This window comes from Pygocentrus nattereri, chromosome 11 (assembly GCF_015220715.1).
Source record: "Pygocentrus nattereri isolate fPygNat1 chromosome 11, fPygNat1.pri, whole genome shotgun sequence".
Lineage (NCBI taxonomy): Eukaryota > Metazoa > Chordata > Actinopteri > Characiformes > Serrasalmidae > Pygocentrus > Pygocentrus nattereri.
In genome coordinates this window covers 17942522-17960059 of record NC_051221.1, presented here as the reverse complement: position 1 = coordinate 17960059, position 17538 = coordinate 17942522, and the positions used below count along the sequence as shown (strand labels likewise).

Here is a 17538-nt window from a genome sequence, read left to right as displayed (position 1 = left end):
CACTATGTTGTAGTTAATCAGAGCTAGCCAGATTGGAAACAACAGCAATTTATTTGCCACAATGTTAATGACAGCTTGATTACACAATAAAAAAAACTGTATCCAATCAATTCTAATAGTGTAACTTTTGACATGTAAAGAAAATAAATATCATATGCAATTAATAACACTCTTAATGTAGGCACCTTGACTAACCTTGAGTTGTGCATCACAGTTTCCATTACTTTCTCTTGCAGTGTTCTGTAATACCTATCCATAGCAAATCCTTAGCAAATAAACTAAATAGTGGTTCATGAATAGTAAATCAAAATCAAAAATGGTTCATGAATAGTAAGTTTCTAAACTGCTGCTATTTAGAACCATTTAAAAGGTTATTTAAAGCTGCACATATAGCAGGTTTTTTCATCATAGAAAAACATTTAAGTGCACAGATCGATATAAAATCAATGCCTTTATTAAAAAACAATGAATAGCTACCTTTTTAAGGGTATAGCATGGATATGTCAATTTGTTATTTATAAGATTTATTCAGTGACTAAATCTTCTAGTGTGATATATCCATAATGCATGAGCTGTCCAAAGATAGTTTGCTCCTACTAGCTTTATTACCATCTCTATGCCTGAATACATCTTTCTCTGCTGTCCTTCAAAACACGAGTATAATAACATATCACATTTCTACAATAACATTTCTTTAAAAAGTCATCTTGAAAAAAAATGGCACTGATGGCAAAATGAGAGACAAAAAGAGCATAATGTGCTGTCAGCAAAGATTTGAACTTTATATGTAAGAGAGAAACTGAGAGAGGAGAGAGACAGAGACAGTGAAAGAGAAAGAGAGAGAGAGAGAGAGAGAGAGAGAGAGAGAGAGAGAGAGGGAGAGAGAGAGACAGACAGACAGACAGGGACAGTGAAAGAGAGAGAGAGAGAGAGGGAGAGAGAGATACAGACAGACAGGGACAGTGAAAGAGAGAGAGAGAGAGGGAGAGAGAGAGACAGACAGACAGACAGGGACAGTGAAAGAGAGAGAGAGAGAGAGAGAGAGGGAGAGAGAGAGACAGACAGACAGAGAGAGACAGAGAGAGAGAGAGAGAGAGACAGAGAGAGAGACAGGAAAGCGCTAGAGAGCAAGAAAGAGGGAATAAAAATAATTGTGATGTATGAGACACTATTTCAGTGTCACACAACACAAGCGTCATAGGCTTCCAAAATGAAAAAAATGTATAATAGTTTTTCTCTCTTTCATATTTTTAATCTATCATAATCACAATAGACCTTGTCATTACTATGTAGTTGCCCAGAATTACTGTACTATTGAACTACTATGAACAAAAAAAGTGTTGTAAAGCTGATACGATTTGTCACATGTAAATTTTTCCTCTGAATATCACTGGATCCTCTGAATTATGAGGAAATGGCTGAAACAAAAATGATGCCATGTGCAAGATGACACTGCTGCATATTGAATTTAAATCATAAGATTAGCAAACTCAATAAGTACCTCAAAACAGCATGTAAAACAGCAAGCTTTGAGGTGTCAGTAGCAACTAGTTTAAGTAGCTATTGTTGGTATACAAATATGTATAATTAAGTTTTATAGTGGCCTTATGTTCAGCAGTGTTAGTTTACTTGTAGCATTAATGTAGCATCATTCTTATTGTGGTTGTTAAACAAGGTCATTATTCAGAGGACCCAGTGACACCTGGGGGAAAAGTACACATTTATAAATAAATATAATAGATATAAAGCTTATCAGAGAATGTTTTCGTGTACTGAACAGTGTGATAGAAGCAATTTGTGAAAATGTTATTTATTTCTCTCATAAAGAAAACCATCATAGACCTGAGGTTTTTAATATGGTAATGATGCTGACTAAAGAATCATGCATTACTTCAGAGGTCTCTACTGAATATGCAAAATATAGACAGAAGCAACTAAAATCTACATTGATTTATATTAAATATATTTTACAAAATATTATGTGCTGCACACAAAAAAGGTTCTATATAGTGCCAAAAAATGATTTTATGACTTATAGAAATGCTTTTGGTGATGCAAAACCAGAAACTTTTTTTTTTTTTTGGAAAGAGAAAAATCTTCAAAGAACCATATTACCATATACAACAGCCAGAGGAACAATTTACCCATTAAAAGTCTATATTTAACCATTGCTTTGCTAAGAACCGCTGAACAGCCACTTTTATTGTTTGGATACTATCATTGTTACATTCACTCAGTAGTTGTGGATAATAAATATATTCCATTGTTTAGAAAAGCTTTATACATGTCAGAATTAATAGAAGAAAGCATCTCTGACATCTCCCTGCTTTGCTGAATTGATTTGCAAAGATTGTTTGTGCATATGGCAAAACGTTAAGGTCTTTGAAAAATGTTCTGATTCCAGCCAGAAATATAAAGTAGCAAACAGGAAAAAAAATGTGATGAGTGCAAGTAAGGAAAGGAAAGAGATGGATGAGAGGCAGAGGTAGGTGACTGTGGAATGAAAAGAGGGGGAAGGGAACTAGAGAGCCTCCATTTTAGTTGGTGCTCTCTCTCTCTCTCTCTCTCTCTCTCTCTCTCTCTCTCTCTCTCTCTCTCTCTCTGATACATCTATGTGTTCCAAGGTCAAGTAATTACTGCTGCTGCTACACAACGGCTCCCACCAGCCATCGCACTCTGTCTCTGCCTCTCCCTTTCGTATTATTCTGTCATCATCATAAACACATCTCATCACATTTTACCTTCTAGAGTGCTGTTTAACTTTCAAAAGGGGAGATAATTTTGTACTCTTTACAGTGCGTGTTTGTGTGTCTCCTTTATGCGCTGGATGCGTACAGGCTAGTGGAGGCCATTTTAAGAGCTGAAAAGTAGGAATCAGTGAGATGGGCTTATCCATTATTAATGCGAAGCACTGACTTGAATACATGATCCCCAACTAATGCTCAACCTTCACTGCATCTCTTCCACTTTCTCTTTCTTTGCTTCATTCATTTCTTAATCTTAATTTACTTTTTTCGCTTTATTTAAAAAACAAATCCTATTTAAACATTAATAGAGATAGTAATATGCTAAACACTTACAAAATCATAATTTATTTAATTTTTATTTTAAAAAATGTTGCCCTATGCTTTCATATCACTACCGAAACACACATAGCTTTGCCCATGGGGGATCCTGATTTCGCCCACACCCCTGCATTTTAGAGCAGGAAGTGAAACTGTATCCCTTCCTCACAGCCACATGGTGAGCAGTTAGATCCCATTGGAGCAGTCAAAATCATCATAGACATGCACACAAATCCTCTCACGTTCTCAAAGAGCTAACAGACCAAATCCTCTCAAATCTGACTAACAGCTCAAAAAGTCAGATCCAGTATGAATATAGTAAATATGTAATGAAACTGGTGTGGAATGTGGAAATGAGGATGATAGATCTAATGTCTTTTTGAGTGTATGAAATGGGGACAGCAGTGATGAGACTCATTTAGTGTGTTAGATTGATTTGCTTGGGTTGCATTAGCTCCCATTAAACCCTGCTGTAATTAAGAAGGAATCAGTGTACTTATAATGGCTTACAATGAATCCGAGGTTAAATATACACACATGCACAAACACACGTGTACACATTTACAAAACACAACAAACCACACAGGCAGTGGTTAGTTTTCTTATGTTATGTGTATGTATTTTTTTTTTATATCCACATAACCTCAAGACACATGCATAATTATAAATACATGCAGCATTTTTAAGCATCTAGATAGACCAGACAACCCAACACCAACATGCACACACACAATGCCCTGAGTGCCCAGAGCTGGCAGCTGTGTAAGCACCGTCCAGTCTGAGCAGTCATCTCCAGTGTCCTTCATCGCCACGGCAACAGCAACATGACCGCAGGCTAGGCTTCTATTGCCGCCTATGACCTATTTCTGTTTCTGTGATGACAGTGCCCAGCAATGGTCGCTGCATAGTGGAGCTGGTTGTCCAGCCGTACTGTGTTCATCATATTACTGCTCGATTCTGAGCAATAAGGGACTCCCTGTATGCTAGTCTGTGCTCATTAAAATAAACCTGGCTCATCATAAGAACCCTGCGCTCGTTAAGGTGGCCCTCGTTTAGTGGCCCAGCCTGAGCGATCCACATTGCAGCATGTAGCCCAGGAGCTTGAGGGTAATATGATGAACCTTTATTTTTTACTGCTACACAACAGTCGATGTTTTCTGCAAATCTAGCAAAAAGACTTGTCAGCAAATCTTTATAATGTTCACCTCAAACCGAATCTTTGTTTTCATCCATCAATTTGTCCGTGATTTCTTTGCTTTATTCTGTAAAAATCCTCTCTTTATCTATCACTCTACACATCCACTATAGTCACCCAGACAGACTGTCAAATGGCTTTTTTTCTTTGCAAGGTGGAGCAAAAATCAGGCAATTTTGAGTGGTTTCCATGAGATGTCAAGAATATGTATAGTTTTGTGAACAGCTAACTAGCTTGTTTGTTTATTTTATTTTTGTTTTTTACAGGTGTAAGTGAAGAAACAATATTTTTTGCACTGGGGAGCACTTTGTCAATTTTTAATTTTCTTCAGAAAGAAGAACCCACATCCCCCTCGCTTGTTTATTACTAGGCTCTGTTTCCAATTGTAGGGATCATTTCAGAGCAATAATTCACTTCAAACTTGATGCAAAGTAAAAATAACTGCTATTAGAAGTAAATTCGTTTTTTTGCATACCTGTGTTATTTCCCATTCAAATCAATAGGCTTTTTTTAGTGTTTAGTGTTTTTAGTGTTTTATTTAAAATGTCTATAGTGTTTATTTATAGTGTCAGTATAGTTCATTTATTAGTACAGAAGTGAGTTTGCAGACTATGCAGATGAAGTTCAAACCATTTAGTTTGTGTTAGCTCTCATGTGCTAATGGGAAATATTATTGTTTCACTGTTATCATAAAGGGTTTATATGGTAAAAAAAAAGGTTGCAATGAACCCTTTATGCATTCATACTCTCAAAGTTCTATACAGGAGCAATGCCATTACAAAAAAAAAAACAAAACAAAAAAAAACATGAAGAGACCTTTTCAAGGTTTTAACTGACAATTATGATCTTTTTCAATAAATAAATAAATAAATAAATAAATAGATGCCAAAAGGTACTGTAGGAGAGCCAAATCTTTTGGAGCAGAACTTAATGCTTAATGATGCCCTAATAGTGTTAAGCTCTACTAGAAAGCTTTAAAACTAGACTATATTAGATGGACTTATAAGACAGACAAGATATTTTCACTAACAAAACAGGAATCACTAACTAAAACAGAGGACATAGGCCTGGTCATAGCAGGAACAAAAATAGGCATTGCATGTTACGATTCAGAGTTTCTTCTGTATTTAGTCCATTTTTATACTGCAGTTATATTAAGGCTGAACAGTGCAGTAAAGCATATGTACTACTCCAGTTTTATTTAAGTTTGTTGCTTTTGTGTTACTTTTATGTCATGAATGTAACATTCAATCAAAATTTACAATAGAATGCAATCTGACCAATGATAACAGCACACCATTCCATATAAGTTGAAAATAACTATATGAAGAGTTTATGAGAGCTGTAGTGCTGCTAGCATTGCTGAAACCATGAGGTGTCTGAAAGCTTCATGTGAGTGTTGTGTATGATTAGAAAGAATTTTAACTGTCATACCTCTGCATTCCTGCTCTGAGAGAAGCTGAGTATCTCCAGTCTGCATTTGGAGCCTTGGGCTGCAGCAAAGAGGAAATTGAGAACATGAAGAAGAAGAAGAAGAAGAAGAAGAAGATGATGAAGAAGATGAAGAAGAAGAAGAAGAAGAAGAAGAAGAAGAAGATGAAGAAGAAGAAGAAGAAGAAGAAGAAGAAGAAGAAGAAAGGATTTGTTAAAATATTAAAATATACTACACAAAGGCAAAATCCAATAACATCCATTAATCATAGGCAAGTGTTGTAGTCATATCTTCATTGTTATGGGCAGCAAAGAACTTCCTGCAGAGAATGGGTTAGAGTGATTCTTTTTCTTAGGCACAGATAAACACACATACATACATACATATACCAATACATTCATCAGGCATCTTTTCTTGCCAAACTAAGCCACTCTAAAATACTTAAATATTTGCACAGTCTCTTGAAGTCAAGGCTTATAGTCTGGGTAGAGTATTAAAGGAAAAGAAACATAAGGAAGGGGTAGATCAATTTGGTTTAGCCTCTTGGGTTTGCACCTGCATGGGGAAAGGGGGAGGAGAGAGAGAGAGAGAGAGAGAGAGAGAGAGAGAGAGAGAGAGAGAGAGAGAGAGAGAGAGAGAGAGAGAGAACTGCAGTAAATGTTGTTACTCTGATTATGTACCTGCTTGATCTCATGAAAATCCTCAACAGCATTACACATAAATATAAATTACAAAGAAAAAACATCTTAAAAATCTGCATAAATGCAACAGTCATGTGCTATTTAAACTTGTGTGGGAAAAAAAAGTTAATAACAATAGTTGATAACAAATAATCAAGTTTAAGGATGGTATCTGTGCTGAATCATAGCAGCCCAATGCCTGTTTCCTGTCTGACACACATAAATATTCTTAGGTCTATAGAATCAACCGTGGCCCCTGCTCTTCTCCTCTCTTGCTCCCTTACTTCCCAGTAGCCATTCATCACAGAAATCCAATGCATGCTGTAATAAGCCAAAGCTGCTTCTCTTCTCCAACACAATTTCCATATCTAGCATAACTATACTTGTACAGACCTCACTGCTTTCATGACTTTACCACAGCATATCTACTCATACACATGCACACACATACATACATACATACATACATGCATACATATATACTGTGGTCTTAAACTGTATAAGAGACAGGTAGAAAGAGTCTATCAAGGCATTTCGCTTTAAAATTCATACCCTTTCACCAGTAGTAAAAAAAAATCTCCCTTACAAAACCATCAAACTGAAAAACACAAAATCTCATAGCCAGAAGGTGCAAGTCTTTATGTAACAGTTGGATATGCCCATTTAAATATGTCTACAGTGGTCCCTCTGCAATGGTAGCTTGATACAACACCCATCCGCAGTGTATGCACTCTGTCCTAGAAGCAGTGCTGCCTTTAGGTCACTTTGTCTCAGTGCACTGATTGCGGATCTGGGCTTGGCTGTTGGAGTTCAAGCTTCTAAAATTCTCCCTCTTTGCCTGTTTTCCCTTTGAAAGCAGAGGAGTGAAAGTGTGTGTATATGCACAAGTGCATGTGTGTGTGGTCTGAAGAGAAGGAGATAACAAGCTCTCGGGTTTTGGTCTGATCTTGTCTCGCCAACAGTTCCTTGCTTTCTTTCTTTTTCTTTCTTTCCTGCGTTCTCTCTCTCCCTCTCTCTGCTGTGCAGACACACCTCGCCTGGATACAGCGCTCATACCCTTGCGCCAACCAATCACATCACTCCCCCGCTGCCATTTCCAAACCTAAACGTCCAATCAGTGGGTTACAATGTGGAACCACACACCACTGGCACTTAATTACATAGAGAGAGAAACATGACTGGCATTCAATGAGAGAGACAGGCATCAGGCAATAATTACTTCTGAAACCAACCCCTTTCCTATCATAGCATGTTATGCACACAGATATGCTTTCATTCAATCACTCACCATAAAAGTATAAAAGTACATACAACCAGGAGAGCTCAGCAAACATTAAATATGGTTGTGTGTGTGTACATGTTGTTACTGATAGCTTGTCATAACAGTCTGCCTTGGCTTGTCTGATAAGTGTATACTGATTTGTTTCATATCAAAACCTGTTTACTGGGTTCTAATAACTGGGCAGTAGATCTCTCCTTTACATGACTGCAGAGAAATGTAATACCATGCACTATTCATGTTATTGTGAGCTGAAGCGCATCCATAGCACCATGACTTCATGCTCTAGGAGCTTCATGTGTGACTTCCAGGCAAAATCTACACGCTTCTGTGAGGAAGTAGGACCACATCCTCACAGTCCTATAAACTATGATGGGACCACTGCAGCAATGCTTATTGTAGAACAGCTCAGAATATTTACATGTATCTACTGCAAGCAATACTGTGCACAAAAATAAGGGGTGCAGTTCTGTTCTAATCAAAAGATTCTTCTTATCCCCAAGGGACCAATCATGATACTCACTATTCTGTAAGCCACATTTATGGTTTCTTTGGATAATGTCCAATCATATTTGCTCTTGCTAAAGGCAGACCAGACTGGAGCAGCTCTACAGATACAGTTAAGTGTGGGAACAGAGAATCTGGGGTGTTGCTTGAGTTTCACACCTCTAAATATAACACCCCCAGCTGTACTGCTACTGAAGACTGCAGTGCAGTGCATACAGAAAGGCACAGAGAAAGAGAGAGAGAAGAGAGGAAGACAGAAAGAGAGCGAGTGTAAGCAGGGGAAGGGGATGAGAGGCTGTTTTTCTATATTCCGCACTAAACAAGACAGTTGATGAAAAGTGTTTTTGTGACAGCTGTAAATGAGTGCACAGAGAATAGATATATAATCTCTGATGTCCTGAGTCATCAGAAACAAGCACAGACATAATGCTTCTGCTGAAAGGAGCTCTGAAAAACGGGGCCAAACACACATACAGTTGCAGAATGATGAGGTGGAAAAAAAATTATTAAAATCCATCAGCATCAGCAAAACCCTCCACTCATCCATAATCTCCAAATCTATAGTGTACAGAAAGGTGCTTCTTTTGTATGCAGCATTAAGTAACTACCCATTTTGACCACTTTATTATAAAAATACATGTCAAAGCTGTTTTTGATACAAGGGATGCAATGACAAAGCCTGTCAGACGAGTGTGGGTGTGGCACACACCTGTATGGCCGTGGCGTCGGGCATACTAAGCCTTCTCACAAATTGTCCACTCTGGCTTGTGAAGAACCGCTCTGCCCCCGAGCCCCAGGTCCCACTCAGTGGCCGGCCCGTATTGTAGAACATGAATGTGTCGCTTCCTGAAGTGGCTGTTAGGCAGGTCTTGTAGCAGTAAGTTTTGGTCAGAGAGCCATTTCCTCGAACTTCAATGTAATGAGGCTCTACTTTAAGGTCCCTCCGCAGGGCTACAGCCTGTTGCTGCTGGTTTCCTCCTCCCCCTCCTCCTCCTCCTCCTCCACCTGAGGCCCCACCACCTCCACCTCCACCTCCTCCCCCACTTCCTCCACCTTCTTTGGGTGTCTTTTTCTTCTTGGATCCACAACAAGGTGAGCAAGAGCATGCATCAGGTTGGCTACAGTAAGCATGGCAGCGCACAATGGCCAGAACAAAAACAGTGACCAAGAAGACAAAGGTGGTGGCAGTGAGGGCGACGATGAGGTATAACGTAACATTGGAAAAGATGAGGGTGCCATGTGGCCTTATGATGCGTTTGGGGTCAGGGGCCACTTTTGGTGGGAGTTCCATGACAGCCACATTAATGGTGGCAGAGGCAGAGCGTGGCGGCAGGCCATGGTCTCTGACATGCACTGTAAGGCTGAAGACAGTAGAGTTGTCCTCAAAAACGCGACGCGTGGTGCGGATCTCACCTGTGTGTTCATGCACCTTGAATAGGTCAAGCTCGGGAGGGTGTTCGAGTGCATAGAGCAGCCAGGCATTCTGCCCTGCATCCCCATCCCATGCCAGCACACGTGTTACCAACACACCTGCCTCTGCATTCCGAAGTATAGTCTCAGTTGTGTGGGACACATTGGCAATTGGGTGGACAAAGCGTGGTGCGTGGTCGTTGGAGTCCATGACGTAAACATAGACTGTTGCCACACGGCTCAAAGGTGGCACGCCATTGTCTTGAGCTTTGACCTGGAAGTGAAACTCTCGCAGCTTCTCGAAGTCAAAAGAGCGCAATGCATACACTTCACCTGTGGCGGGTTTGATCGACACGTATGATGTCACTGAAATCCCATGGTTGTTATCGTTCAGAACAGTGTAAGTGATTCGGGCATTCTCATTGGCGTCAGGATCTGTGGCCTTGACAACACACAAAGGAGCACTTGGGGCATTATTCTCAGTGACATAGACAGTGTATGATGTCTGCTCAAAACGAGGTGGGTTGTCATTCACATCCGCCACTTCTACACGTACAATCATGGAAGAGGAAAGAGCTGGAATTCCTCCATCGACTGCGGTTATTGTGACATTATAGTATGATATGGTTTCTCTGTCCAGGAACGCTGAGGTGACTATGGTGTAGTGGTTCCTGAATGATTTTATCTTAAAAGGCAGGTCAGGAGGAATGATGTCTAAGGTGACATGCTTGTTTTGGCCAGAGTCACGGTCATTAACACTGATCAGAGCCACCACAGTGTCTGCTCGAGCATCCTCTCTCACTGGACTGGAGAGAGTGGAAAGCACAATTTCAGGAGGGTTATCATTTACATCCAGCACCTCCACCACTACTTTACAGTGCACTGCTACCGCCCCATGTCCCCGGTCCATAGCCTGGATATACATTTCATAGCTGTTGGTCTCCTCATAGTCCACGTTACTCTTGACTCGGATCTCTCCTGTGTCTGTATCCATGCTGAACATCTGTCGAACCCTTTCCGGTGTGTATGAACTGAAGGAGTAATAAACTTCTCCATTTGTGCCTTCGTCCCGATCTGTGGCATTCAGTTTGATCACCAGAGCCCCGAGAGGTGAATTCTCCCGCAGCTTCACTTTGTACACAGAGCTGTCGAACTTCGGCACGTTGTCGTTGGTGTCCAAAACACGCACATTGATTTTGGCTGTGCCTGAGCGCGGGGGAGTGCCACCGTCCGTAGCTGTGAGGACGAGCTGATGAGATGGCACCAGCTCGCGATCGAACGGCTTTTTCAGAATGAGCTCTATGTGCTTTCCATTGGCGGGCGGCTTGTTGGAGTCCAGTGCGAGGTGCTCGTTCGGGGAGAGGCGATAATGGCGCACGGAATTTGAGGCGTCGTCTGAGTCCTGCGCGCCTTCGATAGGGAACCGCGCGCCAGGCTGAGCCGCCTCGGAGATCTCCAGCTGGTACTCGTCTCTGGGGAAAAGAGGTGCGTTGTCGTTCGCGTCCAAAATTTCCACCTCCACGTTGTGCACCTCGAGGGGATTCTCTACGACCACCTCGAGGCTAAGAAGACATGCGCCGCTGAACTCACAGAGCGTCTCGCGGTCGATCCGGTCACTGACCAAGAGCTTACCGGTTTTGTGGTTGATGCTGAAGTACCGCCTCGCGCTGTCCGAGCTTATTCTGATGCGGCGGGCCGAGAGCTTTCGCAGGTCGAGTCCCAAATCTCGAACGATGTCACCAACCACAGCCCCGGTCTCCAGCTCCTCGGGAATTGTGTAGCGAATTTGTGCATCCGTAAGGCCACTGAGTACAAAAACAACGACGAAATAAAAACAAAGAGGTGCGTTATCCTTTGTGCTTCTGCATCGCCCCACAACAGCCATCGCAAGCCGGCACAATCTGCAGACGGACTAAAAACTGTTTCCGCCTTTCGAGCTTGCTGTGTGATTGCTCCCGCCACGGCATCAAAAAGCCCCAAAAGGACAATAGAGGTGGGGAGCTGTCCGTTTTACCTCGGCTATGTGCAGGAATACCAGAGTCTCCTCTCCGCTGCCTCGTTAAACGGACATTTTCCTGCTCCCTCCATGTTCTCTTCTTTGTCCTCACCACTCGTTTTTGCCCCTCTTCTCCGCGAGGCTGATTCTAGTTTCCCCTCACGCGGGTTCAGCTTATCGTTCCCTCTTCTCTCTCTTCTCTCTGTCTTTCTCTCTGCTCCCCCCTTCCTCTCTCCTCCCTTGCGCTCGCTCGTTGCGCTGTTCTGGCGGGGGAGGGGAGCTGCGCCCTCTCCATCAAACACTGCGCGCTGCATTTCAGCACCTCCGAACAAAAACAGCGACAAATCTTCTCAAAACGATCGCGCAACTCACTGATTTGGACGGATTAAAAACGAAAACGATCCATTTTGCATCGTAGTTTGTTATAGTGTTTGCATTTTCTTGCGCGCACTAAAACACCAATTGAAAACACCGATGCATTTAATCACACTGAGAGCGCCACCGCCCTTTTTTCATTGTGTCCTCTGTGCGTGCAGTTGAGGAGCTTGGCTGCATCTCGTGCCACTTAACCTGCACACTGCTTTTATTTTCACTCTAATACACCTTTGCTTTAAACATTTCTGTAAAAATATATACAGAAAGTGATGCATGAAAAGGCTTAGCACACTGAAAATGTACGCTTTACCATGCAATGAACATATCTTGCCTTGCGCCCAATTTTTACAGAACAGCTTGAGCCAGGCACCAGCACGAGCTCAGTGCCTGCGAGGCTGACGGCTCGAATGACCAAAAATTAAGATTACATCCTCTCTCTCTCTCTCTCTCTCTCTCTCTCTCTCTCTCTCTCTCTCTCTCTCTCTCTCTCTTTCTCCAACCCCAAGCAGGGGTCACATCCCCATTCATCAGCTTATGTGCAGCACGAGCTCAGGGTGCGCGCTCTGATGCAAACCAGGTCACCGACAAGATGCTCTCGACCTGCCCCCTCGCCATAACTGTCAAAACAAACTAGTGCGAGTCCCTCTGCCATCCTGAAGTTGCTCAAATCCATTTCGGTGTGCTAGTGATACGAGCGGTGGCGGAGATGCAAGAAGGCAGACACAGAAAGAGGAACAGTGGTAAACTGTAACTGGACACATTCATTTTTTTACTATGCCATTATTTTTATTTTTCTTTTTCTTTTCTGTTGGTAGCAGTAGTTAGTAAATAAGAACTACATGACGTATTAGTAAATCATCACTTGTGCGGAAAAACCTCTCAGCTTTTGTCATTTTTCCCCTTTTTTGCATAATTAGAAAATTCCAGTTATACCCGTTGCATTCTCTTCAAAATTTACAATGAACAGACCAATGTTAATGGTCCAAAATGACTAAGTGCAAGATAAGTACATTTCCTTCTCCATGAAGACACTGTTTTGAAGATACAAGTTTTTGGTAGGATAGCGGTAAAACAGAAATGTGTGATAGGCTAAATAGGCCCAGCGTAACAAAAGTACTCAGAATTTACTTCATTCAACTGTGCACATCGGTATACATTAAAAATGTGCACATGAATAAAATATATTACATCAGCACAATTACTGCCAAAAGTCAGTGGAGTGAACAATCTGTGCTCATATATATATATATATATATATATATATATATATATATATATATATATATATATATATATACATATATATATATGTGTGTGTGTTTATGTGTGTGTACACTTCAAATCAATATAATGATAATGCAGTTAAAGTACTCTTGGATCCAGCCTATGGACATTTGCCCTGGCAGTGCTCTGAACTGTAAAGAGACTTCACACCCAGCCAGTAAAACCTGCGCCCTGGCCTTTAATGAATCAATGAATGTATATCAAGGAAGCACAAATCACAAAGCTGTATGCATTAATGTCTCCTGTAGTTCTTAGTGCTATCCTATTAAATCTCTCTCTCTCTCTCTCTCTCTCTCACACACACACACACACACACACACACACGCACACACACACACTTAAGAGGGAGAGACAGAAAGATCAATGTATATCTTTGTATTCCTCCATCTGCACAGGTAGAAGAGCAACTATCTCCAGGTGGATGTGACAGAGCTGTAGTTAACCTGCTTTCAGGTGGCAATAATTGACTAGTCCAATAATATCCCAGCAATATCCCAGCTTGTTCGGATCAGCTCGCATCTGTAATGAGAGAAATCTGAGCTTGTGTAGGTCCAATTAAAATTTAATTTAGATTGGGTCCTAATCAGTTGTGGTGGGCCTTTAACCTGCTGTGATCAGCGTCAGTAAATGCAAGGGAGGGTGCTCTGACCCATGCGCCAAATGACGCAGATAAAACAGATGGACATCAACCACAGCTCTCAATGGCATACTATACATGAAAAAGTCTAATAACATTTCCTAAAACTTCGCTTTATGACCTCTGAGTGAAGCTGTACAATGTAGATTAAAAAAGTTAACTTATAGTCTTTAGGAAAAGCTGGGGAACTATGGAACATTTGACTGCAAAATCAAATAAACAAGATAACATTTATTTGAAAGGGTATTAGTAGGGAGTTTGTGACCCCTGGTGCAGTAATAGCAGCCTCTATTCTCCTGTAGTTTTACATTAGATGTTGGAACACCACTGTAAAGATTTGATTAGTGATGTCAGGCACTGATGTAAGATGATCAGTTCTGGTTTGCAAATTCCATTCCAGCTCATTTCAAAGGTGTTGGATGGAGCTCTATCAGTCGTGAGAATGCAGTTGCACTGCTACACAGCCTGAAATGGGTTCACCCTAAAGAAGCTGTATTTACTTGGTGCCTGGATGCTTTTGAACATACGATGTCTACAATGATTGCCAATATATTTCTCTGTGCTTTCAGAGGATCACAAGCTACATTTAGCTGCATTTAGACATATAATTATAGATAATATTAATTGAAACTTTAGCAAAGACAGCTTGGCCTGCCTATATTAATTAGGTGCTTTTATGAGTCATTGGGCCACTGGGCCACTTTCTTTTTGCACCTCTCTCTCTCCCTCTCTCTCTCTCTCTCTCTCTCTCTCTCTCTCTCTCTCACTCTTTATCAGTGCATCAGTGTGCCCACAGCAACGCTCAACTCCACTGATTCACACAGACACTGTTCTCTCTTCCTGCACACTGAGGGGGCGAAAGAGAGATCCACACTTCAGCCCACAACTTCACTGTGCTGCTGATGGCCTCTCGAGGCGTGGGCTACTAACTCAGTCAGTGGAGCTGAATATCAAACACACTGTACATGTCAAAACACATCAGCAAAAAAAAATCCCCATTGTCAGAAGATCAGACATCCTTTGATGACTTTTCTTTTGGAGAAAAATTGAAAACGATTTACAAGCTTCTTGGTGGGTTATCAGCCTTGTGCAGTAAAAGAGGCGAATTCCACCCTTACTGCCCCTGACATTTAGCAGCTTTCCCCTACGGGACACCCGCTCATGTTTACGCCACTTTGAGAGAGAAAAAGAAAAAAAGACACACCTGTAATCTCGTCAATTACACGCATGAGAGGATTTAAACACCTGGCCTTTTCAACGCTGTGTCTAAACACACACGCGCACACATGCCCACACACACACGTTTACTGTGTCTGTTGAAGACTGGCATATCTTTTTCTTCCTTACCTGTTCGAATGAAGTCCATCTGCTCACTACAGCTAATTGCTTTTACCCGTGGGCTTTCAGATTAAGTTATCTCGATTACTCTGCACTTAGATGGGTGCCTGTCAGCCTTAAACACAGACTGGATTCTGATGCCTCAGTTGACAGCACGCATGCCCTCTCCTGAAATACACATGCTTTCTCAGATAAAAGATGAGTCCTGTGAGAAAACACTGCACTTTTTCATACTTCTATTTTTGTCTCCATTAAGCATCCTCTCATTAGTAAATGTTTGCTTTTCATTTCTCCTGCTCCCTCTCTTCCAGACTCTCTTCCTGTCTTCTCATTTACATCCTGTTCCTCTCCTGCACCATGTCTCTCTTTAGTCTGTGCCAGCTGAGCGAGTGAGCAGATAAGAAAAAAGGTGGGAACAGCTGGAGCTGGGTTGGGTAAGGGTTATTGCAGTTACTATTTAACATCAAATACTTACATAAATTGATAGCCTGAAAAAAAGACAGAAAGACGGACAAACAAACAGGCAGACAGGCACAGTTGTATGCAAAGGTTTGGGTGCCCCTGGTCAAATGATGCTTTGTTGACTGAAAATAAGACATCCTCTACAGAAAACACACTTCTTCTGACACAAGAAGTGCTGTTTATTTGCTTAATTTAATATATTTTGTGTGTGTGTGTGTGGGGGGGGGGGGTTCTGCCATGATTTATATTTAAGTTTATTTTATTTTATATTTTATATTATTTCAAATAAAAAGACATAGCACTAAAATTTGTAGAAAAATATATTTTATATTTGAGTTGTTCTGATTAGAAGTTATATCAATTGTTTTTGAAAAAATCAACAAAACATTCAAAATTTTGGATATGCCTGCAGATAGAAAGAAAAATAGACAAAATAGACAGATAGACAGACAGATAGATCATCTTCTGGTTTATAGAGCCATACAGCTCATGCTTTCAGAGCAGAGATTTTGATATGAATAAATGTCTCTGTTCATATATTATACATATCTTTGAAATATTAACACACCTCATTACTGCACTCTAATCGGCTCCTTTAAAAAGACATTCATTAGAGTGCATAAATGGCTGTTATGCCATGTGGAGTTTCACACGCCAGGGTGAAAGGGTTATGAAAGGTTATGGGTTATTTTTTGCTTGTTCATTTGTGTGTATGAGGAGTCGTACCTGTTTATCCTCTGGGTCCTGCGCTACTGAAATGGAGGTCACTGGTGTTTCTATGAGATGGTTTGAGTCAGTGCAGTGTGTGTGTGTGTGTGTGTGTGTGTGTGTGTGTGTGTGTGTGTGTGAGTCAGTTTAGTGTCTGTCTATCAGTCTTCTAACTGACAGGCTTCCTATCGCTAACACTCTGCTCTTGGCCATGAGAGATGACCTCACCACATTTATCATTCATATCCAGCCATAGTCGGAGATGACATCACCATGAAACCACAACAAAGGCTAGTCTAAACAATATTAGGCTTGCAGTAGGAAGAGCACTACTGTAAATATCAAAGGTAAATAAAGGAAAAGTAAACACAATCAGAGTAAAATAAATAAAAAACACAGATGTAAATATACTACTGCTACTTATAATAATAATAATAATAATAATACATACTATTATGTTATTATTATTATTGTTATTATTATTATTATTATTATTATTATAATTATTATTATATTATTATTATTATTATACTTTTTATTGGTTTATGCCAGTGTATTCACACCTGTGTTTCAAGATTTAAAGAGAAATTAAACAGAAGCATTTCCTATTCCTAATTTATTAGGGTACATGCAGCCTACCCTAACACAGCTAAAGTCAGCCCTCTGTGGGTGCAAAGTGGTACTACAGCAGGGAGGAAGAGGGAGAGTGAGAGTAAGAGGGAGAGTGAGAGGGAGAGAGAGCAAGAGAGAGCAAAAGAGAGCATTTTGTTCTTGGATGCTCACTAAACATGGATCTTATTCTGTGTTTTTGTCAATATTAAGCATTAGCATATTAACATATCGGATAGGAGATTGTGCATATTTAAAAATATGTTTTTTTTCTTCAATGGTTCTTTCATAAAGAAAATTGTTCTATATAGAACCAATGGTTCATTGCATAATTTAAAAGGTGCTTCAGATTGATGGAGAATGTGCTGTAAATCTATATAGAACATTTTTGAAAATGATTCTTTTTAGCACCAAAATGCATTATTCTATTGCTGCAGACCTGACATCATAACAATACAAGCACCTTTTTTGGTGCTGTATAGAACCATCTAAAGCACATTCTCCATCAGTCCGAAGAATGCTTTAATGATGCCAAGAACCTTTTAATAATGCAATAGTTTG

General features: G+C 40.6%; 1 protein-coding gene across 18 annotated transcripts in view; it reads right to left on the bottom strand.

Moving 5' to 3' along the window:
* The window catches only part of LOC108430948 (protocadherin alpha-C2-like), a 187296-nt gene that overhangs the window by 19445 nt on the left and 150313 nt on the right, over positions 1-17538 (bottom strand). For 17 of the 18 annotated variants that reach the window (XM_037542896.1, XM_037542897.1, XM_037542902.1 and 14 more), the window contains one exon: positions 5695-5753. In XM_037542896.1, coding sequence (XP_037398793.1) covers positions 5695-5753 — 59 coding nt within the window. Of the gene's footprint in view, positions 1-5694; positions 5754-8867; positions 11825-17538 lie in introns of those variants that run through there. The other variant, XM_017703767.2, reaches the window with a different exon arrangement.